We start from the raw sequence: 19,980 nt of genomic DNA, 5'->3' as shown, positions 1-19,980 counted from the left end.
GAGTTTTACTTTCCTTCTTCCTTTTAGAAACAGTCAGATCACCCAATTTTTCAGCATTTCCAATAATGTATAAAGAGCTCCCTGAGTAAGAGGCCTCAGTGGATTGCTAGAGAAAAGTCATGCCAGTAGAATCTGCGTTGGAGTGCGTGTTTTAATGGAGGTGCCAATGGAAACCTGTATGTGTAACTTATATAGCTTTTAGTCATCTGTTTGATACTCTAATAAATCTTGATGAAACTTAGCTATAAGCACTGTCTCACTGAGTGACTACAGAAGGAGAGGTATGGAAAGGAGAGTGGCAATCACCTCAGTTTTGGAGAGGTTACTTGGTAGTGTACCTCAAGTGTCAACAGAGGGGTCCTCCTTTGTGAATGTCATTATTAGTTTAATAAAAAGCAGGATTCACCTATTGTAACTAATTTGAGAGGATTCTAAACGATATGGTAAGTATTAAGAAGTAGAAAGCAGGGCCAAATGAATTAGAAATTAATAGGAGAAATGTTGGCCAGCTTTATGGAGTATTACTATGTAAGTGAGAAAACTAAGTCTGATGGAGGTAGAGCAACTAGTCAGAGGTTGGACACCCATATCTAGCATTGCAGTGTTCATACTTAGAGCTGACTGAATTCTACCATCACACGACTAGTCATTTTTGAATGTTACCAAGTCTCAGTCACAGTGTGCGATAGCTATTGATATATTAAAGTTGTTGCCTAGGTGAAAGTGCTATATTTATTTATATTCCATGAATTACACTTTCAAAGTAATTTTTTTATTTTCACATGTATGTGAATTTTTTTCTATTTATTGTCAAAGTGATGTACAGAGAGGTTACAGTTTCACATGGTAGGCCTTAGGTACATTTCTTGTACTGTTTGTTACCTCCTCCCTCAGTCCTCCCCTCCCCCTCCCCCTTTCCCTCTCCCCCCATGAGTTGGTCAGTTGGTTTACACCAAATGGTTTTGCAAGTATTGCTTTTGTAGTCGTTTGTCTTTTTATCCTTTGTCTCTCGATTTTGATATTCCCTTTCACTTTCCTAGTTCTAATACCAGTATATACAGTTTCCACTGTACTCAGATAATATATAGTGATAGTACAGGTACAACCACAGGAAGGGGATACAAGAGGATCATCAACAATAGAAGCTGTGGTTTCACATGGCATGTTGAAAGTAATTACAACAGTGACATAACACTCTTTTCCATAACATGGAGTTCATTTCACTTAGCATCATCTTATGCATTCATAAGGGCATAGCTATTGGGCTCTTGTGATCCTCTGCTGTGACTAGCCTAAACCTGTGCTAATTATTCCCTATGAGGGAGACCATAGAGTCCATGTTTCTTTGGGTCTGGCTCACTTCACTTAGCATAATTTTTTCCAAGTCCTTCCATTTCTTTACAAATGGGGCAATGTCATTCTTTCTGATAGAGGCATAAAATTCCATTGTGTATTTGTACCACATTTGTACCTGATCCATTTGTCTACTGAGGGGCATTTGGCTTGGTTCCATATTTTAGCTATGACAAATTGTGCTGCGATGAATATTGTTTTGCTGGTCTTTAGTGTGTTCTTGTTTGTGGTCTTTTGGGTAGATGCCCAAAAGTGGGGCTGCTGGGTCATAGGGGAGCTCTACATTTAGCCTTCTGAGGAATCTCCATACCGTTTTCCAGAGTGGCTGAACCAGTTTACATTCCTACCAACAATGAAGTAGGGTTCCCCTTTGGCCACATCCCCTCCAACATTTATTATTGTTAGTTTTCTTGATAAAGTACATTCTTATTGGGGTGAGGTGGAATCTCAATGTTGTTTTGATTTGCATTTCTTTTATGGCCAATGATGTAGAGTACTTTTTCATATGTCTCTTGGCCATTCTCATTTCCTCATCAGAGAAGTCTCTTTTTAAGTATTTAGCCCACTTGTTGAGGGGGCTGTTGGTTCTTTGTGGTTTTGTTTTGGAGGAATTTAATTTTTTTTAGTTCTCCATATATTTTAGATATGAGGCCTTTGTTCGTTGTATGACCGTCAAAGTAATTTTTAATGTCTCTTAATAGCTTTATTGTGAAATAACTTATAAATTCATTCTTTGAAGATGTATAATTCACTAATTTTTATTATATTCACAAGGTTGTGCCATTACCACAGTTAATTTTATAACATCTCATCTTCCCTAAATACTTCAGTCATTAGCTGTCACTTCTCATTTTCTCCTGCCCACTACCCAATCCCAGCCCTAAGCAAAACAGCTAGTAATCTACTTCCTATGTTTATGGACTCGCCTGTTCTGGGCTTTCACATGACTGGGATCATACAACATATGGTCCTTTGTAATGAGTTGCTTTCACTCTGCACTGTGTTTTAAGATTCTTCCATGTCTAGCATATGTGAGCCCCACACACTTCAGTGTATGGATGTGCTGCATTCTGCTCATCCACTTATCAGCTGGTCGACATTTGAGTTGTTTTCACTTTATGCCATTATAAATAATGCTTCTATAAATGTTCATGCTAGAGCTTGGGTTTTGAGAGTTCCTCAAAGGCCCAGGTGTTAGAGGCTTGACCCCTGACTTGGTGCTTTGGGGAACTGGTAGGAACTTAAGAGGCAGGGCCAACTGGGAAGTCTTCAGGTCACTGAAGAGGCATGCTTTTCCTCCTCCTTGTTCTGATTCCCAATGATATGGTAAATGTTTTTGCAGTACCAAGAAATGTGCCACCACAAGCTCAAAGCCAACGGTGCCAACAGATCGTGGACTTACACTTCCAAAACTATGAGCCTAAGTAAAGCTTTTCTCTTTATAAATTGATCATCTCAGTTTATTGTTACACTAACAACTAACACAGCTCTTGAACCGTATTTTGAGTGGGCATATATTTTAATTTCTTCTTGGCATAGACCTAGAAGTAGAATTGCTGGATCATATAGTAACTGAGTTTAGTGTTTTGAGGAACTGCCAGGCTGTCTCACACGGTGACTATACATTCCTTCTAATAATTTCTCCACATCCTTGCCAACGCATGTTATTGTCTATTTTTAACACTCATTGAATTCTCATAATCTTAAGAATTAACCAAAGAAAAGTGTTCTTACTGTTCTTTTATAGATTCAAAATTCCAAGTCAAGAATCATTAAGCAAGAAGTCTAATGTATGTATGCAACAGAGAAGTAGTTTGAATAGTTCAAAACAACATATCATCCAAAATGAACTTAAAGTGATTTGAATCAGATACATAGAGTTGTTGGATGCTTGTGACCATGTTTTTCACATCTAAAGATGATGTAACTAGAGCCAGAAAGGGAAGAAAATTGAACATGAACATAAAGTTGCTCAGTAGTAAAGCCAGGATGGGAAGCCCTTTCCCTTAGTGTGTCTGTTGTTTCTTCTCAAGGGGACACATTAATCATCCATATCATAAGAGCTTGCCTTTTATTAAAATAAGTTCATCCAGATTCATATGAGGTATTGGAAGGTCAGCAAGCTGAACCTTCCCACTGGGGAGCCAATAGAATTTGTTCCACGTATTGCCCAATACAAGGATGAGGCTGATGTGTGGGGTTGTGCTCACGATGACATTCTTTGAGTCAGATTGCTTTAGAATGAGTTCTGGCTCTACCAATGCTCTCTGTTTGACCCTTTCTAAGATTCTCTTTCCTTATTTTTAAGATGAGGGATAATAGGATCTGCCTCTTAGGAAATTCCATTTGTAAGAGAAAAATATTTAGTATCTTACCTTCTGATCCTTCAGTGTAGCCACTTTCCTTTCTACTGTGACTTGAAGCTATACAAGCAGAAACCAGCCAGCTACAATTGTGGTCTCATGTTAAAAGCTCTGAAAACTTGTGATCATCAAGGTAAAAATCCAGCAGGTGGTTTAATGACACCACCTGAGTATATTGGGTACATTCTGTTCATAAAGAAGAAAGGGAAATTGGTGTGAGATCAGAAGACAAGACTGATCTCTGGTATTTCTCTGTCCTTCTGCATGACCACAGCCAGTATGCAAAATGGCCTACACTTGGGTTTCTTTCCTCAGTAGGAGGAGGGGCTGGAGGGAGTACACAGTTCCTGTTTGGAGGGCTGTCGAGAGGACAGAATGGTAATCTGTGTAGGCCTTTGCCTGAGTACAGCTCCTGGCTCAAGCTCAGCCCTTGGTAAACGGTGCCTGACCAGCAGTGTAGTGCATTTCTGGGTGCCACCCATTGGATTGGAGGCTGCTGGTATGTTTAGGTGGAGAAATTGGACATGTCCATGCTCCCATAGAATGATTCATGTCTACTTGTGTTGCTGCTGCTTTCCTGTAACCAATTTTAGAGCCTATCTTGGCAGCTGGAAGTATTTGGGATTAATTTCACACTCACTTTATGAGTTGAGAGTTTTCCTCAAGCAGCTCCCTGGGCCTCTGCCTCATTACTTTGGCATCAACTGAGATGGCAATTGGACAGAGATGTCCTTTGGGGTCTCCATTTTATTTGGAAACCTTCAATTTGGAAAAACAAAACAAAGGCCATCAACACACTGTGCTTGAAGTCGTTAGCATTTATCGTTTCCTACAGCCCTTCCTTTCTGTAGCTATTGAACACCAGGGAACACACAGCTTACTCCGCTAGCGATGAGCCCCTAGATTTGAGCCCTAGCAGCTGCTTGGCCTCGATTCTCTCAATTTCAGGTGAGCTGTGACGTCTTATAGGCCGAGGTCACCTAGATCTGCGTCTTGATGGGTCTAGTTTTTCGAGCTCTTTTTACTCTGCTAATTCTGCTAAATTCATTTGGCTTTTGTAGAGAAGAAAGTAAACTTGGCTGTTACATGTGAAACTAAACTGAGAGCATAGGGATCTGGTTAGTATTTCATGCTGGCCAGTAGGTCAGCTGGCTTTTCCTCGGGAGTAATTTACATAAGGAGTTGTTTATTCCATGTCTTTCCAATTTTTATGTCCATTTGGGGATAGTAGTGTGTTTTCACAATGGTACAGAAATATATCCACTGAGACTGGAACTCCAAGAGATGATGCTTCTCCTGGATCAGTGGATTTGGGGCCATGCTCAGGAACACGCCTGTGGCTGTGCTGCTATCTCTCTCACCAGGCTGATCTTCCATCCTAGCTGTGTTCAGAAAGTTGTGTGGGTCTGGGAACTGACATGCTTGTATACTTAGTGGCAGCTGGAAATGTGCATAGAGGCTTCATGGACATTCCAGCAGATATACCAAACACTTGTTGGGATCTGGTTGCCACGGAGTACAGCTCCGTCAGGTAACAGCAACATACCACACTCTGGCTCCCTGGTACCCGCAGTTAAGTGTCTGCCCTTCATTCACCTTGACATTTTGCCTCTCCACAGAAGTGGGCCAACTTCTGTTCTCACTTCAACCAAGTACCTTTTCTATTCCCAAACTGGAATGCTTCCCCTTCTCCAGTAAGCAGCCTTTATTTTTCTGATTTGCTCAAGTTGTATGCTTGCCTTTCAAAGCCACTTTGCTCAATATCTGCACTTCTGGAGGCATTTTGTTGGCTCCTCTTCTAAGTAGTATGCTGACAAAGTTAACAAAGGCTCTGTGGTCAGGCCAGCCAGGAAGGCAGGCTCTGACATTGAGTTCCATGTTGTAAAATCTTCCAGTGGCTGATTTCAGGCTATGTGAAGTCTCTGAATGTGGACTTGGGCAGAAATGGCAATAGACCACCATTGCAGTGTTCACAAAACAGACACAGTAGGCATAAATATCAAATATCCTGAAAGCCTACATATTCATGGAAGTGATGAGTTCTGAGTGGTTATTGCCTTCATTTTTAATATAATTCATTTAGTTTTTAAGTTCATGCAATCTAATTTTTAGTAATGGATGTCTTAACAATTGGCTTGTGAGATTCCTGAAAGTTGAACAGTAGGTTCTTTGTTCTGAGTAGGGAGTAGCTGAACAAGTCAGCCAGCCTTCTCCTTCCCACTATTCATTTTTCTCCCTCCCCTCTCCTTCCCTTCCCTGTTTTAGAGCTTTCCACACTCAGCTGTGATAGTATGCCCACCTCTGAACCTAGGCATGCCTGCAGCTCCAGAGGACTCACAACGAGATAGATTCCCAAGTTGAAATCCCATTTTCTCATTTACAATGTGTACAGTCAGGATGCCTACTTAATTTGTGGGTGCAGTGTGAAATGAAAATGAGAAAGTCCTTTAAAAAGCAGGAAGAAAGGGCTGTTAAAACAGCTACCAAAATAGAAAACCTCTTCCTTTTTTCAGTGGCCTCTTTTTTTTTTTTTACAATTTCCAATGATCTTTTTACATTTCCTATTTAACATCTTTCCAAGTAAGGAAAAACATTTTACGTTATTAGCATGAATATCATCAGTAATTTTATATTGCTAGTGCCAGTTTTAAATGCAAGCATAAGAGCATTTAACTCATATAAATGAGGGAATATATCATTCCTGCTCACATGTGTGCTCCACTGACACATCGACTTCAATTACAAAACACAAGCTTAAAAATAAAGTTACTAAGAATTGCAGGAGAGAGGCAGCAGCACATTAAGCCATACTTAAGCCACAGCATGCGCACCATGTATACAGTCCTGGTGGATTCCTTCCGTTACCTGAGCCTCAAAGTCCAATTAAAATGTCGAGATGTGAGGCTCAAAGATAGATACTCCTTTGTGTGGGGCATACACATTAATTAATTGGAGAGATTTTCATTACAATAATAGTTCTAGTGTATTGGGATTCTCTTGTAGAATCTGGAGTGTCTTGGTTACAGTTTGCCTCCTTGGCCTGCTTTCCTTTCTCTGTTGTGAGCCACGCTTTGAAGGTAGCGATTCGATGGTATCCCTTGAATCCCCCAGAGTGCTTCCTGAAAATTCGTGCACATACCTGGCACTCACTAGGTGTTTATGACTTTGATCTTTGCGTGAGCTAGGCTTTTGGATGATAAGCATCTGTGTCAATATTATAGCCCCCACAATGGGGTGTAATTGTTAACAGTCACAGGAAGAGAAAGAATATAAACTCAGCCTTTAGCAGAAGTTGGTTGTAATCCAAATGTTTTGGTTTAAGGAAAGTGGCTGCTCCTGTCTCTTTGAGGGGACTTCTTATAGTAATGGGAAGGGTTGAATTCCAAACCCCATTGGAGTAAAAGACGCCCCGGGGATATTAACTCTGGCCCACAGTAATCCATCCTTTGCTAACGTTTTTCACACTTACTTTCTGTTCTGCACAATTTGGACATTATTAGAGTAATGTTTCTTCCCACTAATTGGTTGTGTATGTATGTCCTCTTTCCAACAAATTACAAGATTCTTGTGTGTTGTAAGAGCCCCTGTGAGTAGAAAGCACAGTACTAGGCTGATAGTGAAAAAGCACTTCTTGTGGTGTTGGTCCTGGTTCAAACTCCCCTGGTACCCTGGAGACTACATGTGAGCTGTGACTGCCTTTTATAACTTGCGTAGCCAGGACCAAAGAGTCTGGTCTGCACAGAATGTTGGGTGAAGACCGTTCCCTAACTCATACGTCTTTTACAGTGTCTTCCCGGCAGTCTAAGGACAGTCCCTTTACAGTCCCTCTCCCCACATGGAAGTCCAGGGATCACACAGCTGTAGCCACTACTCATTTGAACGATGACTTTTTAACAAGGGCTTTGGGCCATTGTCAATAAGCCATGAAATATCACCAAGTGGATCTCCTATACCAGCTCTGAATCTCATCTGAGCTCTGGTCTCTCAGCTGGAAGCTGCTTAGAAGAAGAAGCTTGTTGCCCTGGCTCTTGCTCTTCTCTGTTCTAGGCTCTGTCAGACTCCTTGGGCCTCTAGGGCCATCAGTTCATTACTTTTTTTTTTTTCTTTCACAAATTTTTTATTATCAAACTGACGTACAGAGTGGTTACAGTATCATACGTTGGGCATTGGATACATTTCTTGTACTGTTTGTTGCCTTGTCCCTCATGCCCCCCATCAGTTCATTACTTTTAATGAGCACAGAATTCACCAAGACATTAAAATAAAGTAACACACCAATGGGCAGCTTCGTTGTTCCATCCAATTGTTGCTTTAGTTCCTTTTTCCACAGAATTATTCAAAAAGATTTTTTAAAAAGAAAAGCAAATTCTATTCACTCCTGCCAATTTTTATCCTAAATAGGTTTGGCATTGTAAAGCCAACACAGTCTGAGCATTTTCCCCCCCAGGTCCCTATGGACTGGTACCTGACATTTGTGTTAAATATGACATTATTTAACTGGTCAAATGTTTTAATATTACCTACTTTTTAGATATATTAAAGAAATGTAAAGACAATTATCAGATGGAGAAAATAATTTTCTAGAAAAGGTATAATAAAGTTATTTTAAACCACAAAGCAAATGTGTATTTTGATTGATCATTCTACATGGCCAATAGTAAAGAATGTATGAGCTTAATTAGGAGTTATTTATATTACCACCTATTGAAGAAGGTCAACCAATGGTGAAGCAGATACAGAACAATGTCCCCATTAAGCTGAGTCTGTAGATATTCTCATCCCCTGGTCATGTGGCTTTGAAATTACTTCAGACATTTTTTTAAAAGAAGGAAGTGGGCAGATGAATGATAATTCATTTATTATTCAACATAGCTGGTGTTTGTGAAAGACAGAGTTCATCAAGTTGTTTAAAAAAAAAAAACAAAACAGAAGTGTGCCAAGCATAATTTGTTGAAGGCTCAAGAATTGTGAAATTATCCCTAACCAAAGCTTGTAATTTTGGCAGGTAATCGCTCTAGCAGATACAGTTGAGGAAAACCAGGACAATCTGTTGCAGTCATTCGCTAGACTAAAGAGTGCCACCCATCTGGTGATCCTGCTGATTGGGCTGTGGCAGAAGCTGAGTGCCGAACAGATTGCTATTCTGGAAGCTGCATTTCTGCCACTACAAGAAGACACACAAGAATTGGTGAGGACCATGCAATGGGGTGGGAATGGGGGTGGGGAGAGGTATCCAAGCAGGATATGGGGGTTAGACTTTCTTCTTTTTTTTAAATGTATTATTATTATTATTATTATTATTATTTTCGCCAGTCCTGGGCTCTGAACTCAGGGCCTGAGCACTGTCCCTGGCTTCCTTTTGCTCAAGGCTAGCACTCTGCCACTTGAGCCACAGCGCCACTTCTGGCCGTTTGGCAGTGAATACATTTCTTGTGATATCTTACACCCTCGTTTTTTTTTCCCTTCCCTAGATCCGGTAGGCATATATAAAATACCCAGTGTACCAAAATCATATACAGCATCCACGTAGCATACGCCAAAGGAAATTCACCTAGAACTTTAAATGTAACGTCAACAATAGAATCCTCCTGTGTCCTTCTCTTGGAGTTGTTTTTGCTTATACATAATGTAAGGTCGCTGACCCAAACCTGTGGAAATACCATTTGAAAAGAAGTTTTTTGTTTCGCAGACCTGGTCTCTACTGTCCCCCCACCCTCACCCTAACAGTCATATATCAAGGAGACCATGCCCCTTTGTTCTCTGTTTTCTTGGCTTGTCTTGCTCAACATTATTTGTTCAAGTTCTGACCATTTCCCTGCGGATACCAATATTTTTTCATTTCTAATCGCTATGTAGTATCCCATTATGTATAGGTACCACATTTTTTATATCCATTCATCTGTAGTGGGGCATCTGGGTTGTTTCCATATTTTGGCTATTGTGAATTGTACAGTGATAAACATGGATATGCAGATGTCTTTATGATATCCTGAGATCTGTTGTTCAGGATAGATGTCTAGGAGTGGTATGGCTGGGTCATAGGGTATGTTTATGCTGAGCTTTTTGAGGAACCTCCATACTGATCTCCAAAGTGGTTGTACTAATTTGCACTCGAACCAACAGTGGAGAAAGGTTCCTTTTTCCCCCGCACCCCTCCAGCATTTGTTGTTGCCTGAGTTCAGAGTATAGGCCATTCTAACTGGAGTGAGGTGGTATCTCAGGGTTGTTTTTATTTGCATTTCCTTTACTACCAGGGATGTTGAACATTTCCTCATATGTTTCTTTGCCATTTTTATCTCTTCTCCTGTGAAGTCTCTCTTTAGCTCCTTTGCCCATTTAATAATTGGTTTACTGGGTTTGGAGGGGGTTAGTTTTTTGAGTTCTCTGTAGATGACGGATATTAGGCCTTTGTTGCTGTGCTGGTGAAGATCCTTTCCCATATGGTTGGCTGTCTTTCTAGTTTGGTGGCTGTGTCTTTTGCTGTTTAGAGACTTTATTTTATAGTAGTCCCATTTGTCAAGTCTCTCCCCTATCTGTTGTGCCCCTGGGACTATATTCAGGAAGTTCCTACCTGTGCCTATAAGTTCTAGCGTGTCTCCTAATGCAATCCCCATCAAGATCCCAGCTACATTCTTCACTGAAATAGAGAAAACGACCCATAACTTCATATGGAACAGCAAAACACCTAGAATAGCCAAAACAATTCTAGGCAAAAGAAGCAGCGCAGGAGGAATCACAATACCAGACCTTAAGCTCTATTATGGAGCCATCATAACAAAAACAGCCTGGTATTGGTATAAAAACAGACCTGAAGACCAATGGAATAGAATAGAAGACCCAGAAATAAAGCCACATTCTTACAGTCAGCTGATATTCGACAAAGGAGCTAAAGACATACAATGGAAAAAACATAGCCTCTTCCAACTACTGGTGCTGGGAAAACTGGGCAGCCACATCTAAAAAACTCAAAAGTTAGACCCTAGCCCATCACCATGCACCAAGATCAACTCAAAATGGATTAAGGACCTCAACATCAGACCTGAATCCCTGAAACTACTGAAGGACAGAGTAGACTTTCTTCTTTAAAAATGCTTTTTTCCTTTCCTCCAAACCATACTAAAAGTGTTATTCGAAGGCCTTTTTATCTTTCTAGAGCTGCATTTAGAATAGGTAATAGTCCATTCTTATGTGGTATCCACCAGGTTTTAATATGGTCTTCAATCACTTCAAAGCCAGGGAAGCAGTCAGTGCCTAAGCAATGGCATAAGCCTTCAACTTGGCTAATCCTTTCCTTTTCTTCCAGAGAAAACAATCACCCATTTTAATTCGCCCAGTGTCCTTAAACTTGTCGCTTTGAAGGTCAAAAGGAAGTGAGATAGCCTTGGTAAAACTGACAGGCATGGCTCCTTGCCATTATAGAGTTCCTTGTAATAGTTCAACAGCTCCTATACCCTCAACCCTAATTAGACAGTTTTGAATAAAAAGGGGAAAATGAGGGTGCTATTCACAAGGCATTATTTAACTAAAACTGTGTTTATCCTTTGAATCCTAAAGCATGTGTGACCCCTAGATACCATTATAGGTGACCTTTGTGTGCTTTTATTTCCGTGAATTAGTGTTTTGTACTGAAGGAAACCAGTTGCAGGGAATGAGTTGTTTCAAAATCATTTTTAAATGTAGACATGGGAACATTGTATAAAACATCACAGTGTTAAAGTGGACATTTTTCAAGTACTTGTCAGGCATTATTTCCTACGAATTATCTTGTTCAGTCTTAAACTTGGGGCTATTTGTAGCTCCATGTTGATGATGAACTACTTTTCTGAGACTAGTGGCAGGACTTGAACCCAGGTCTGTCTGCTTCCAAAGCATGTTTTTTTTTCTTGTATATGTATATGTCTTTTATTATCTTTAAGTAGTTGTCATTTAACAGAGCACTTATGTATATAATGTATCTTGATCAATGTCACTCCTTTCAACAAGTATCTTAAATACCTATCATTTATTAGGTCTAAAAGAATACAGCTAGATACATAATTTCTGTGAAGTTTGTGACTTCAAATAGTATTTATTTTAAATTTCATGCAAAGTAGGATACTTAATTTTAAGCATGCCCCCATGGTCACCTAATTAAAATAGCTCTCTATTTATTATTATGTGGGCACACAGTTCAATATCAATTAATTTTGTTATCCAGACAAAACTAAGTGAAACATGGTCAGAAATGCATTTATAAAACATTTGTGATTCTGAATCACAGATTCTGAACTTTTTATTGAGCACCCCCTACTTTTCAAGTCCCCCAAAATGTTTCTTACTTTATCGTATTAAAAAAAAATGGTGAAACTGGGCTGGGGATATGGCCTAGTGGCAAGAGCGCTTGCCTCGAATACATGAGGCCCAGGGTTCAATTCCCCAGCACCACATATACAGAAAATGGCCAGAAGTGGCACTGTGGCTCAAGTGGCAGAGTGCTAGCCTTGAGCAAAAAGAAGCCAGGGACAGTGCTCAGGCCCTGAGTCCAAGCCCCAGGACTGGCCAAAATAAAAAATAAAAAAAAAAATGGTGAAACTATTTAAGAGACTCATAAGACATTGTCTCAACATGATAAGCAATTCAATGATACTGAAAAAATTTCAAGGAATATACATGTATTTTTAAATTTCTATTCTTTTTTTTTTTTTTTTTTTTTTTTTTTTTGGTCATGGGGCTTGAATTCTGGGCCTGGATGCTGTCCCTGAGCCCTTCAGCTCAAGAATAGCGCAAAGCATGTTTTTTAACAGTATTTATTGTACTTTGGTGAGAAAAGTCATGAACATGATTTTGAAAATTTTGTTCTCAGAGTCAAATTTAAAGAAAAAGCTCTATTTTATGACCTAAATAAAATACTAATGAAGACATTGGAAAAATTTAGAATACACATTTCTGTGTCAGATGATGTAAGGATCTGATAAAACTATAGTGACAACTAAACTTGACCTTAGAGAAACAAGAAATGAAGACGTGCCGCAGTTCTGCTTATATGAACAGTAGCTGTGGTTTATGAACTCATAGTGAGTAGTCAGAAGGGCTCAGCTGTCCTCAGTCCCCAATTTCACATGCAGTGGTCCAGTTTCTTAGCTTCCCTAGCTCTAGGATGGAAATGGGGCATAGTGAGAGGAATTGAACTGAGGAGAGAGTGAGGTACCAAAGGCTATCAGTCACCACTGCCAATAGTTTGTGCCCTTGTGTATATTATGTACGCTTCTCATAGGGTGAGGCAGGAAAGCAGCACTACTTCTTCCGGGTTATTTATCCCTCTCCCTGACACACTTGAGGAAGTAAGACTACTCCTTTTTATGCCCTCAGCCCCTGGGCAAAGTCTGAACACAGCAGAGTAAGTAGTTGTAGGGTGGGTAGAGAAGATGCAGAGTGCTAACCAGGAGACCTGTGGTGCAACTGGTAGAGATGGCACAGTCATCGGCAGGAGGAAGCAGGGCAGGGCTGCTGTGCACTCACAGATAGCACAGGTCCCCTGATCTCATGCTCAACTGCAATATGGAAATACTAATATTTGTCTTAAGAGAGAAAATAGGAGCAGCCATATTCAAATAACTTTTATTACAGTATATTATTATAATTGCTCTATTTGTATTAGTTATTTTTGTTCATCTCTTGCTATGCCTGATTTATAAATTAAGCTTCATCATAGATGTGCATGGGTAGGACAATCATGAATCCAGGGTTTGGCCCTACTTGCCTTTGGGAGCCACTGTAGGTTCTGGAACAGTCCCCATCTTTTGGAGTCATTAATGAGACAAGACACCAGATAAAAATGTAATTTGGAGAAGAATGAATTAGAAAAAACATTTTAATACTGCCTGGTCTGCTATTCATCCTTAATTAGGCTGTGGTATTCACTTTGGACTTACACTGTTGAGACAGCTTATATGTCTTGAGAAAAAAAAGAATTCCTTTTTCATTCTTGAGGACAGACACAGACAGTATGCGGTTTTGACATGCTAGTTCTCAGTCCTCCGCAATGCCCAGAGACCTCACAGATAAATGCTATGTGATGAGAAATCCCACTGAGATGTGAGAATGAGCTATGCAGCTGGAAAGAGAGTGAGACAGGAAGAAAGGAGTCTCTCACCAGAATGCACAGACAGCATCCCATGTGGAAGTGATTACGATACCACAGAATCTGAATGTCATCTAGATGCTAGGGTTGAGGGTGGATGGCAGAGTATGTGTGAGTGGGAAGAAGTTTGGACATATGGACGATGTTTGTAGAAGAGACTCTCAGCTCAAGGTCAGATGTCCCACAAGTATGGAGAGGTAGGAGGAAAGACTTCATTTTGTATATTGAATACTTAGAGCTCTGCACGATAACTGCTCTGTTGCCTCCTAGATGGTGAGTGTCACAATGCCACAGCTGAGTCTGGACTACAGTCTCTTCAATGGCATTATGTTCATTTAGAATTTACTGTTGCCAAGAAAAGGTAATGTTGTTTGCCCTACACTCTCAGTATTTGTTTAAAATACCACTGTGTTTAGAACAGAAGTCATCATTGCTTTCTTTGATTTCTCTTTATTAATTCTTTCTCATTCTCACCACTGCTGAGACTGACAACCGCCACAGTGGCATTGTGGGGTTGACTTTGCTCTAAGAACATTCCGTGTTGTGCTTGGTACTCCAGAGGGGCTCTTAAGCCTTGTGCAGTCAGTGGGATTGATACTCTAAAACTGTCACCACCAACTTCTCTTGGTGGTCATTTAGCCCAAAGTAATATTTTATCAGTGAGAGGGTATTTGTGTATGCGTGTATGTGTGTGTGTATGCACGCGCGCTGGGTATTCAACCCAGGGCCACATGTGTACTAAGCACACAATTCACTAGCCCTCAATAGGGTAATTTTAAAACAAATACTGTCTATGTCTCTCAGATGAACAGCCAAGGATATTGCATAGTATGTGAATTCTCAGTGAAGAATATAAACACATACTTCTACTCATCTTCCTATTTGAACTTGTATTGAAAATACTGTCTCTCTTAGCATCTGTGAGGGCTCTGTTCATGGTTTGAGTCTGAGGGCTTAACTGTGGCATGGATGCATCTTCCTCTCATGATGCTGCATACATAGAAGCTGAAAGTTGGAAAGCCATGTTTAATTATTCATTCCGTATTTATTGAGCATCTACTGTTTTTAGTACTCTAGGCACACAGCACACTAAACTAAACAGACTGAGATCTTAGCCTCTGTGCTTTCGCTTCAACATTTCCAGCAAGCATTCTAATTCTCTGCTGTCTAATATGGTATCTATTTGCTGAAATCTAAATCAATTAAGTTATAACTAGAACTTCACTGGTAGATTTCACCTGCTTGGTAGCCACATGATGGATGTTTACTACACTGCACAATTTAGAACATTTTCATCTCTAAAGAAAGTTCTTGTGCATAGCTCTAGTGATATAGAAAGAAATAGGTTTTATCAGATGAGTTCATTGTCGACACATTTTAATAAACCCCTGAAAGTGGGTAGGATACTGACAGTAGGTCTGCCATGATTTTTGTATTAGTAGATCTTATTTCTGGTATCCTGGGATCTGCTGATCCTCTGCAGGCAATCTCAGGAACAAGAGACTTTTCTGGCTTTCATGCACCTCCATCTTGCTCAAGGACTCCTGTGTTGGAAGGCTTGGTTGCTCCCCTGTGGCACTGTTGGGAGGCAGTAGAAGTAGAGTTGGGAAATAGGGTCTAGGGGAAGGAAGTGATGTCATCAAGAACCCAGGCCCTTTCCCACCTCTCTTCTGTTTCCTGGCTCTTTTGTGGTGAGCATTTCTTCCTCCGTGTCTCCCCTCCTTGCAAGCTGATTTCCTGTCACAGTGACAGAGAGCTGACCAGTATACCAAGGCAGATTTGACCTTGTAACCATTGTGAATTCTCTCCCATTGAAATGCATATAACCTCCAGATCTTCCTCAATGCAGCATTCTAGGTAGTCACATCATTTGGAGTTGGTATGTGGATGAGTTCTTTGCTCTCTGTTCAGATCTGCTTCTCCTTTTTCTAGTAAATGGCTGAGATGACTAAGATCCTTCATCCAGCAAATGGCAAGAGAGCAAGGAGGAGCAATGTGGGTATATCCTTGTGGGCTGTGTCAGACTTCTGTTCTAATGTTCATGGATATTCACTTGGCTCCAGAGGCATCTCTGATTAAGATAGCAACAGGGCTCAGGTTTTGGGACCCAGTTTCATAGACTCCTGGACTGAGAAGTAATATTGGCACATTGCATAGCATTTTGCTTGACTTTTCTTTTTTTTCAAAGTACATTCAATATCTTTGGTAGATGTTATCTACCATTTGAAAGAGCTTTATTGTGTTCCTAAGGCTTTAATAGTTACCTTCCCTACTATTGAACTTTCAAAGTCCCTGGGAAAGCTTAAGATGTAAATTTACATCAGTGGGGGAGGGAAATTTGGACTGACAGCCTTACTATGTGATTGATTATTCCATTTACAAACTGATATGGAAAGAGAAACTTATTTTAGCATGTCCACCATGGTTCTTGTGAGAAAGCAGATGTTTATAATAGCAATCCTATTATGTAGAGGGACTCATTAAAGGTTTAAAGGCTTCTACGTCACAGGTCAGATGTGATGTAAGGGCCATTGTGTCTGCTGTCTGGATTGAGTGATGACTGAGATGGCTAATCATTACCATTATTAATGACTACTTCTTAAAGGCAAACAAGAGGAGGAAGTCGTTGTCAGTATTAAAAATCCTTTGTGGTGGTTCAATTATCATCATAGTTACAACTGCCTATGGGAACTTAGTGTACAAAGTAAATATTTTGGAAATTCCCATAATCTTAGCCAGGGAGATAAACATGAAGAATTAGGTTTATGCTTCTGATGGCTACATGCCCTGTGTTGTTGCTAGTTAGAGGTAACTGCTGTTATTGGCTTGAATAATATTCTACTTCACTTAGATTGAATATGCCACATCTCAGGGTCTTTCTGGTGACTTCTTTGCTGTATTTAAAACTAAAATAACTGAAATCTGCCAGAATAGAAACCAAACACGATACAGTTGTATACTGTTCCATTGCAGATTGTAATTCATGGCCTTTAAACTTCTCTTGTGTAAATGAAATATGGAATTGCTATTAGTTGTATACTTGAAAATAAGGAGACTAAATAAGTGAATGAAGAAGCATCACTGTATTTGTGTTGTCCCCTCAAAACTCTGGTGAAATATGATGGGACTTAGATATAACAAAATAAGTAAAATTCATAGAACCACCATAGGAAAATCATGATCCTCTTCCTTGTAATGCTTCCCGATTTGATTCATGGTTAGGAATGTGTTTCTATTAAGTTGATCTAAAATGCCTGTACAAATTACAGATTGCAAAGAAATTATTTTGGCACTTCTGTGACAACACATTCTTTTGAATGTACATGTGGCTGGGAATATGGCCTAGTGGCAAGGGTACGTGCCTCATATACATGAAGCCCTGGGTTCGATTCCCCAGCACCACATATATGGAAAACGGCCAGAAGTGGCACTGTGGCTCAAGTGGTAGAGTGCTAGCCTTGAGCAAAAAGAAGCCAGGGACAGTGCTCAGACCCTGAGTCCAAAGCCCAGGACTGGCAAAAAAAAAAAAAGAATGTTGAATGGTGTACATGTGGAAGTGGGTGATGGCTTTCACCCCCTGCCCTCCCCCGTCCCATGTCTCCACGCAGGTCCATGTTTACCCCTGCTCATGTCCATTGGGAAATGTTTCTGAAAATATCCTTGGCTCAGGCCCTGAGGTTTTTTTTTTTTACCTGATTCCCTATGGTGGCACCAAAGCTGACATTCTGCATTTCTACAGTGGGGTCCTCTACCCTCCTGCTGCTCATCTGCCCCCACGTTTCCTGTAGCTTGTTGCCCCTGGATACAATTTATCAAGGCCAAGTACACACTTGTTGGGTTGTGTCTGATATTTCTTTTCCATATAATTCCATCATGTCTCACTTCTAAAACTCCTTTCTGCAACTCCCCAGCTTCCCTCTGTCATTGTAGAAAAGCACAATGTCTTTTCATCAGACCAGGGTGTTAGTATCCCCACTTAACCCCCACCCTTGCCCCTACCCAACCTATTTGAGAAACAGATCAGTTTTCATTTCCTCCCTTTTATTCTGGCTTCCATTTTCCTGTGAATTTCACCTGGGGGTATGACACAGTTTAGCTCTCATTATATACTCTAACATTGTCACATGTGTCTGTCTTATATTTCTGATAAACATAAAGGCAGATTCTTTTACATCCCTGCAGAATTAAAGCAATTAGACACATTACTGTTTGATACTCCCTTATTTTCATAATGTCTCTCACAGAATTACAAATGCTCTTACAACAACTGTACAGATTTATTTATTTATTTATTTTTGGCCAGTCCTGGGCCTTGGACTCAGGGCCTGAGCACTTTTCCCTGGCTTCTTTTTGCTCAAGGCTAGCACTCTGCCACTTGAGCCACAGCGCCACTTTCTGGCCATTTTCTGTATATGTGGTGCTGGGGAATCGAACCCAGGGCCTCATGTATATGAGGCAGGCACTCTTGCCACTAGGCCATATCCCCAGCCCCAACTGTACAGATTTTAAAGTCATGGTTTGAAAAGAAAGCATCCTACCTCTACTTTGTATGCTCCTTTTCTACATTATGCCAAATATTGTAGAAGAATAAAGCCTGATCTTTCCAAAAGACAATCAAAGATCTAGATAGATGGAACAGAGATTCTATCAAACTCTTATTACCCGTGACACCAGAGCTAGCTTACTTTATATCAGTGCCTCCATTGCTCACAAGCACAATATTTCTGATACTTTTCTCAGAATGGATCACAGTTGTTATATGATTATATATTTATACAGTTTTCTCATACATCTTCATAGCTCAAGTAAGTGAACACAAGGTTTTCAGTCTTACCAGTGATAAACAGATGTGGGAGAAAGCAACTGTTGGGTACACTGACTTAGAAAATTAGTAATAAATGGCCCAGCAAAGATGCCCTAAAACAGACACACCTACTTTTTTCTGATACTTTTTCCATAGTGTTCTCTAGGAAAAATGTGGGTCATAAAACATAAAATCCTACATCAAGACTCTTTGAGTGCACAAAAAAAGCAGTGAACTAAAATCCATTTAGTACCAGAGGGTTTCTGATTATGACAGACTGAAACAGCCTGAATTCTAACAGTTGGAAAATGTAAAGTGCTATATCAGGTGAATAAACTGAATCCCAGATCGGGATTCAGATCCACTTTTGAACAAATACTTAACCAGTTCCGTGTCCTTAGGCTCGTGTGGAGCTCTGCACATCCATCCAGGGTGAGCTGCTCTATCCGCCAGGAATTGGTTCTAGTCTCAGCTTTTACTTGTCTAGGCTGGCCTGGAGCCCAATCCATTTCTGCTTCCCCTGTAATCAGGAATTTTCTGCTGAGGCTGGCCTTGAGCAGTTATCCTGTTCTCCACCTCTCAAATAGCCATGATGGAGGCATGAGCCACCTGCGCCTATGGGGAGTATTTTTTTAATCACATAAATCTTAAAAATAATCACTGGAAAAGCTCTTTGGAAACTTACTCAGACATAGACTTTATCATATGAGATTCTTGGGCCTGAATAAAAAAAATCTATAAGCAATATCCAGTTAGCCCTAAATAATTGTTTATTAAGTAAATAGATGGCTTGTGCTTTAATATAAAAAGATACTTTAAATTAGGATCAGTAACATAGCACTTTAGAAATAATTATAGCTTTGAGATTTTAGCTATTTTTCTTTTAGCTTCAGAGCTATGAAAAATGATCCTCACATTGAATGATAAGCAGCCCAGTTGTTCTGAATACATTTTCTCTGCATTTGAATTCTGTTTGAAGAAAATAGTAATAGAAATCCAGTGTGAGGCTCTTCCTGTATCCATTTGATGGCTGCAATCCATATGAGGCTCTTTTTTGTATCCTTTGGTAACCCTGACACAAAGTAAATAGGTAGCCACATCCTAAAACGCAGAAGCTTCTGGGTCCTGAGAGATCCAAACTAATTAAATGGAGGAGAGAAGTACAGAAGGAAAAGGACCAGGTATTACTTATACTGAAATCAATGGTTTTGTGTCCTTTGGGACATTTTTCCTTGAGTGTGTCATGTGTGTCATTCCTTTTCCATTGAGGCCCATGGGATTGTCAGTGTGGGTGTTGACACCTTCAGTTTCCCCCCATGGTTCCTCCTTTGTCTTGCATG

At 40.2% G+C, this 19,980-nt stretch overlaps 1 protein-coding gene across 8 annotated transcripts in view; it reads left to right on the top strand.

Moving 5' to 3' along the window:
- Window positions 1-19,980, top strand: part of Bbs9 (Bardet-Biedl syndrome 9) — a 321,391-nt gene that overhangs the window by 232,856 nt on the left and 68,555 nt on the right. For all 8 annotated transcript variants that reach the window (XM_048339489.1, XM_048339488.1, XM_048339486.1 and 5 more), the window contains one exon: window positions 8,722-8,904. In XM_048339489.1, coding sequence (XP_048195446.1) covers window positions 8,722-8,904 — 183 coding nt within the window. The remainder of the gene's footprint in view (window positions 1-8,721; window positions 8,905-19,980) is intronic.

Source organism: Perognathus longimembris, chromosome 2 (assembly GCF_023159225.1).
Source record: "Perognathus longimembris pacificus isolate PPM17 chromosome 2, ASM2315922v1, whole genome shotgun sequence".
Taxonomy (NCBI): domain Eukaryota; kingdom Metazoa; phylum Chordata; class Mammalia; order Rodentia; family Heteromyidae; genus Perognathus; species Perognathus longimembris.
This window is presented reverse-complemented; position numbering and strand designations above follow the sequence as displayed.